The 2833-nt window shown below is 42.6% G+C and overlaps 1 protein-coding gene across 1 annotated transcript in view; it reads right to left on the bottom strand. All coding sequences in view use genetic code 11, as the record gives it.

Moving 5' to 3' along the window:
* Nucleotides 1-991: 991 nt before the first annotated feature.
* The window catches only part of EGR_10800 (hypothetical protein), a gene marked incomplete at both ends in the record, with an annotated part of 3412 nt that continues 1570 nt past the window's right edge, over nucleotides 992-2833 (bottom strand). Inside the window, 2 exons of the mRNA XM_024500049.1 lie at nucleotides 992-1091; nucleotides 1406-1628. Of these exons, the coding sequence (XP_024345533.1) occupies nucleotides 992-1091; nucleotides 1406-1628 (323 nt within the window). The remainder of the gene's footprint in view (nucleotides 1092-1405; nucleotides 1629-2833) is intronic.

Raw genomic sequence — 2833 nt, 5'->3', positions numbered from 1 at the left:
ATCACGCAAACGTGCCGCGCAGATTGGCTCAGCTCTCAACCACTAGAGTCGCAGCCTGATACGCGTGTGCATTGATGGAACCAATCACAGCACTGGTAGGCCTGCCTGCGAGTGTGTGCAAATTCGAGACTTCATTGGAGGTGCCTGCATTCCATTGCAAACAAACTAATTGTTCATAATGAATGAGGAATCTCCTCTCATTATATCCTCCACTCGCGCGTCTTCATGCCTATTTCCACCTCCTGTCGTTTAAACACACACGTGAGATGAACTGCAATGAAGTAAGGCCTGATTTACTGTATTTAGGACCATTCCTGATGATGCTTTGACTCAGTTCACTTGTTGGATGTTCTGGACTGCCCACTAGACGTCTTCATATTCTAGAATGCCTTCAGAGATTCGCATAAAATTAGTTTGCTACATTTTTGTCCACGCTGCGCGGATGTTCAGATGGTAGCAAATTCTATTAGTATTTGCAAAATAAACCATGTTCTTCTATTTACATATGCAAATTCCTCCAATTAAGGCCATACCCCTTTCAGATTCAAGTTCTTATTATCATCAACAGCAGAGTTGCATTTATTTTGACCAAACAGTGAACCCGACCGATAATTGCCAAACCCAATTGGTTGGAAATTTTTGGTATATTTATGCCTGTCTTCACTACCCTCACCTCTGCATGTTAGCATCAGTTAGCGCCAGAGAATTTCGTGATAAGCTCATTCAAGAAATTTTTACTCTTTCCACCGGGAAACAGTTAGCACTGTTGACTACCACATTTGAGGAAAAATAGTTGGGGAGATCCGTTTCTCTCTTTCCCTGAGAGCGCGCGAGTTGTTACCGTCTTAATTACAAAGTGGCAGCTTAGTTCGCTCGTGTGTTGAGTCGAATCTCGCTCTTCCTTCTGGCTGAGTTGATGGGCCAGTACTGCTGTCTTTCCCATAGATCTGTCACATTTTCCTACCCACTCAAAAGGGATTATTGTACATAACTATTTTGCGTACTTAACAAGTGACATGAAATTTGAATCGTAGCATTTGTTAAATATGTGAAAGTGAGATAAAAGTCCATCAGACAGCTTATAACCAAGACTGCAAAGTAATTGACAAATTAATACGGCTTTCCCAGCTAACAAATTTTGGGAATCCAAAAAGATTTAACCGCTGGGAAAAACGCATGCGTTATTTATGTGCTCCACCTTCCTCATGTTCAGTAGTTATTCATTGATTCACTCCATTTCCCACTGTGCATTTTACTTTGGCTAGACGCATTGAGATAACATCAAAACCAAGGAGAAAATCAAGCTATTACTGCATCAGATGAGGAACGAGTCTGCTGGAGAAGTGAAAATAGAGTGCTCCGAAACCACCCTTTGACCTCGCCATTTTGTATCAAAAGGTGTCACATTTCAGAATGGAATGATTCAAAATTTGAAGCAGCTTTAATTCTAATACGACCTCTACAGAGGAATTGTGATACTTCTGCCTTTAATGGTGGTTTCAGTAAGCCAGCTGATCGCTGCAGATTACCTTCAGGATCCAAGCAACCTCCATCGTGCCACGAATGCCTGGAGAATATTTCAAAGGAATATTCCCAAACTTGCAAACCAAGGAGTAAAGATGAAGTAGCTGGTTGATTTCATTCAAGCAATCATTGTAAGTGTCAAAAGAAGGACTGGCGACTTGTATTGCCTGGCGCCTTATCCAGCATCCAATATTAATGAGTCACATTGTGGAATGAAACGCCTGTTTAAAGTAGTCCCCATTGGTTGAATTACAGTAATGGGTGGTATGAAGACCCCCCCATCGTGAACAATCACTTATGAAACTATCACAAAATATAGCAGAGCTCATATTGCACCACTTGCACAAGTTTCCTTTTAACGTATGATGCAATGACGTGTCTCGATGTAGGCAGGTCAGCAAAAAGGTCTCCACTCTCCAAGACACTTCATTAGTGGCATTCAATAGTCGGTATGACCCAGGGCCATGGAGGGAAATGGGGACAGAAGCAAGTGGATAAAATGTTTATGATTCGCGGATACCGCTGCTATTGTGTGGTGCCAGCTGCAGTTTGGTGTGTGGGGAAGGAAGCAGATATTACGCTCTCACAGACGGCATTCGTCAAGATAATGCCCTTAATATAATCGTAGTTGTGACTTTACTTCTCCACGTTCACATCAAGCAAGCAATCAATCAATTATCGGTGATTAGGATCTCCTGGTGACGTGGACAGTTGGAAGGTTTTGTCCTAGACACACTATATAGAATCCATATCCCGGCTAAACGTTGTCAAGCTCCTAAATTGGGAAACCAGTATAATAGCAAAGATATTCCGCCAGATCCACCCACTTCGCCTAGTCGCATCGACCACATTCGTGTAGATTTGTATAAGAAGCCTATATTTCTTGTGTATTTAAGCATTGATAGCGTGTGGAAAGGATTTGCCGTTGATGTTCTTGAAAATAGCTGTAACACTCTTTAATTGAATCGCCTTCTTTACCAAATGCAAAGCCACGCACACCCACCTGACAATTTGCTCAAACAATCTGCGCAAAAGCTCTGCCCAGTTTGGTCGAAGTTTCAGCCACTCAGAAAACTTGACGCGGGCACACACTTGCCCAGCCAATCACACCACTTTTGGATGCGTGCATTCATATTATCGAAGCGCGTAGTATGCCTGTCTTCTGATAATAACTTAGTGACGACTTCCCCGTTTTTAATGACAAATGCATATCCTCACTTTCAGAGAGGCCTAAGACGGCTTCGCACACAGAACCCGCGGAGAGTCTCGACACAATATCAACCTCTACCCAAATCACGTTATCATCTAC

This window comes from Echinococcus granulosus, assembly GCF_000524195.1.
Source record: "Echinococcus granulosus chromosome Unknown EG_S00273, whole genome shotgun sequence".
Classification (NCBI taxonomy): Eukaryota; Metazoa; Platyhelminthes; class Cestoda; order Cyclophyllidea; family Taeniidae; genus Echinococcus; species Echinococcus granulosus.
The sequence above is the reverse complement of the archived record's forward strand: the minus strand, read 5'-3'. Positions and strand labels throughout refer to the sequence as shown.